This window comes from Tachypleus tridentatus, chromosome 8, assembly GCF_004210375.1.
Source record: "Tachypleus tridentatus isolate NWPU-2018 chromosome 8, ASM421037v1, whole genome shotgun sequence".
Classification (NCBI taxonomy): domain Eukaryota; kingdom Metazoa; phylum Arthropoda; class Merostomata; order Xiphosura; family Limulidae; genus Tachypleus; species Tachypleus tridentatus.
In genome coordinates this window covers 54,364,752-54,368,456 of record NC_134832.1, presented here as the reverse complement: position 1 = coordinate 54,368,456, position 3,705 = coordinate 54,364,752, and the positions used below count along the sequence as shown (strand labels likewise).

The following is a 3,705-nucleotide window of genomic DNA, read 5'->3' as shown; positions in this document are numbered from 1 at the left end:
CTGTTCTGTAATGAAGGGCTGTTGAGGGAGTGGGTTTTTCAAACGATTCTTTGTGGTCTCTTCATATCAGAGCCAAAAGCTTCCATTTCAACTGCTAAAAGGTACCAGTTGTAACAAGGGTTAGGTCAATGGTTAAATCAGTTTTTCTCCCTCTCTGCTATTCTTATGAAGTATCGTTATGGCCTAGAATACACTTAATGTTTTGTAATACATTTCCTAATAATCTTAATTTCACATTTCGGTCTGTACCAATTAAACAGGGCTCTGATACTCACGAAAGGATTCAGTAACCTAATTAATTATAGTGCCACCTGAGATATATGTGTTGAAGAGGATTTGTTATTTGGGTGAGTTTTAAGAAACTAACAAACAACAAACGATGTAGTTTTACACGTTCATAGTTTGGCGACTTTTGCATCTATATTTGTTGTACTTCGTTATTACACTTTCATAGTTTGGTTCTGTTAACAGCTACTACAGTAAAAGCTTACTACCCTGAGGCTGCTAGGGTTGGAACAAGCGGCACCCTCTCGTTGGGGTCAATACCCTTACCATTGTTGCAACGCTAGACATTAGTTGGGAGTTATAACTGAACTTGCATGCACCTGCTGCCCCTCTCTGCCCTCACGGCTGTTAATTTTTGATTCATAGTTTTCAGGTTTAACTGTCTGTTTGTAAAATAGTTTTAACTCCTATCTTACTCGAACAAGGGGCAAGTTAATCTCATTACGTTAGGGATAAAAAGAAAATCTTAAAGAATTTAAAATTGTGCCTAAATGATGACACCCTTGTTTTAAGAAGTTATTTATGCGACTAGGACACTTTAAATTATTAAATTCACTCTAATTTGCTTTTATTAATCATTTAGTTTTGTTATTTGTTATTTTGAATTTCGCGCAAAGCTACTCGAGGGCTATCTGCGCTAGCCGTCTCTAATTGTAAGACTAGAGGGAAGGCAGTTAGTCATCACCACCCACCGCCAACTCTTGGGCTACTCTTTTACCAACGAATAGTGGGATTGACCGTCACATTATAACGCCCCCACGGCTTTAAAGGCGAGCATGTTTGGTGCGACGGGGATTCGAACCCGCGACCCTCGGATTACGATCGAACGCTTTAACCCACCTGGTCATGCCGGGCCCTTTAGTTTTGTACCCACAGTAGGTAAAACTGAGCAAAGCTTTTAATATAGGAAATACAAACGTAAGGATTTTAGTAATGCCAAGCGCTGCTAGATACTACAATAATAGGGTAAAAACATAGCCTAACTTAATCTGTAATTGAACAAATTGATTAAAAACTTTAATATAATTAACTATAAGTTATATTTTTTAGAGGGGATACTTAAATAGACATTTATATCTTAGTAAACTAGCCTAATACTGTTCTTATCTTACTAAACTAGCCTAATACTGTTCTTATCTTACTATATATAATGAACGTAGCGAGGATGCCAGTATCTATGTGTCTAACGAATACTCCTGCGCCATCTATTGAACGGCCTCACAAACAAAAATACATAAAATATTTCGCCATGAAGATTCAGACAGTTGAAAAGATAACAGGGGTATGTACAACAACAGTTTCTTCATCACAGAACACAACTTTAAATAAAAGTACTGTACTCACAACAACAGCGCGACTAGAATTGTTCGTGAGGATTTAATTATACCTTTAGTGATGTAATTTTTAACGTATTACTGAGAAACTGGAGTTCTTGAAAATATTTTTTTTCCATAAACGGTACCACTTTTAAACTTTAATATTTGGATTGTGTTCTTTAGTCGTACAGAACTCATTGCATTAAACTGATTCAATAAGTTGTGTACGACTAAAGAACACAATCCAAATATTTTTCTCGTGTGGCGTTTCTTCTCTGGTCTGGCATGGCCAAGCGCGTAAGGCGTGCGACTCGTAATCCGAGGGTCGCGGGTTCGCGCCCGCGTCGCGCTAAACATGCTCGCCCTCCCAGTCGTGGGGGCGTATAATGTGACGGTCAATCCCACTATTCGTTGGTAAAAGAGTAGCCCAAGAGTTGGCGGTGGGTGGTGATGACTAGCTGCCTTCCCTCTAGTCTTACACTGCTAAATTAGGGACGGCTAGCACAGATAGCCCTCGAGTAGCTTTGTGCGAAATTCCAAAAACAAACAAACAGTTTCTTCTCTTATTGTGTAATATTCACAACGGTATTCCAAGTAACTCAATAGTTTAACATAACTGACTTCACATAATAAGTTTCAATAGAAGACATTGAAGTTAAGTCGTCGTTTCATAGCAAAGTTTTATCCCTTTTACTATCATTCTTTACAATTCACAAATAGGCCTAAAACTAGGTCTAATTTATTGTCTAAATTATCAGCTTGACTACAACTACACCAACAAGGTAAATATAGGTAAGCCTAGTATTAATCAGTGATATCGAGAAACTCACTTGTAGAGAAATTTATATGTAAAAACAGCTCGTTTGGGTTGAGAAAATATTTTACATAGAAGAGCGAACAACGTTTCGACCTTCTTCGGTCATCGTCAGGTTCAGGATGACCTAAGAAGGTCAAAACTTTGTTCGCTCTTCTACGTAAAATATTTTGTCAACCCAAACGAGCCGATTTTACATGTATAAGCCCAGTATTAATAATCCTGCAGTATAGGATAGTACAGTCTAAGTAAGACGATTCAAATTAAGTACTCTACTCTTAAAAGGACCCGAAATTAATCAGAATATTTTTTATAAACTTAGAAGGATACTAAATGGACCATAACTAAAAAAACTAACTTCGCTTTCTCTCGCCATCTTTGGATATGTTAAAACAGCAACTCTTTGCGTTTGTGTTTTATTTTTTTGTCAAACGAAAATGTTTGTTAACTTCGTTTTATATATACTTTATGAGTACGTATTTGACATTAAAAATGTGTCATGTTTAGTTGTTTCAGGCTAACAAAAGTCACAGATGTTTACGTTATTGTTTATTAAATTTGTTTCTGACCTGAGTTAGGAACAAGTAACTTATTATTGGTAGTTGATAATGCACTGCTAAAGGTTAATTCTAAATCCACAGTTCAAAGTACCAAGTAAACTTTTCTAAAAGCATTCTTGTAATAAAAAATTAAGTAATTTCCTCGAAAATTACTGTTCGTATTTACTTCAACAGTAACTAAGTTGATTTGGATTCTGTAATTATGACCGTAAGCAGCTTCTAGTCGAGGATTTATGAAAACAAAAGAGGTTCTTTGGTTGTTTTGATTTCGCGCAAAGCTACACGAGAGCTATCTGCGCTAGCCGTCTCTAATTTAACAGGTTAAGATTAGAGGGAAGGCAGCTAGTCATCACCACCCACCGCCAACTCTTGGGCTACTTTTTTACCAACGAATAGTGAGATTGACCGTCACATTATAAAGCTCCCATGGCTGAAAGGGTGAGCATGTTTGGTGCGACCGGGATTCGAAATTGCGACCATCAGATTACGAGTCGAACCCCTTAACCACCTGGCCATGCCAGCTACTTATCACCACCCACCGCCAACTCTTGGGCTACTCTTTTACCAACGAATAGTGGGATTGACCGTAACATTATAACGTTCCCACGTCTGAAAGGGTGAGCATGTTTTGTGTGACGGGAATTCGAATCCACGACTCTCGGATTACGAGTCAAGTGCCTTAACCACCTGGATATGCTGGGCGTTTTTATTATGAAACACAAATATATAT

The 3,705-nt window shown here is 37.7% G+C and overlaps 1 protein-coding gene across 1 annotated transcript in view; it reads right to left on the bottom strand.

Annotated features, from left to right (window-relative positions):
* The window catches only part of LOC143223909 (mitochondrial import inner membrane translocase subunit TIM44-like), a 38,452-nt gene extending 35,661 nt beyond the window's left edge, over positions 1 to 2,791 (bottom strand). Inside the window, exon 1 of the mRNA XM_076452384.1 lies at positions 2,774 to 2,791. Coding sequence (XP_076308499.1) covers positions 2,774 to 2,791 — 18 coding nt within the window. The remainder of the gene's footprint in view (positions 1 to 2,773) is intronic.
* Positions 2,792 to 3,705: the final 914 nt, after the last annotated feature.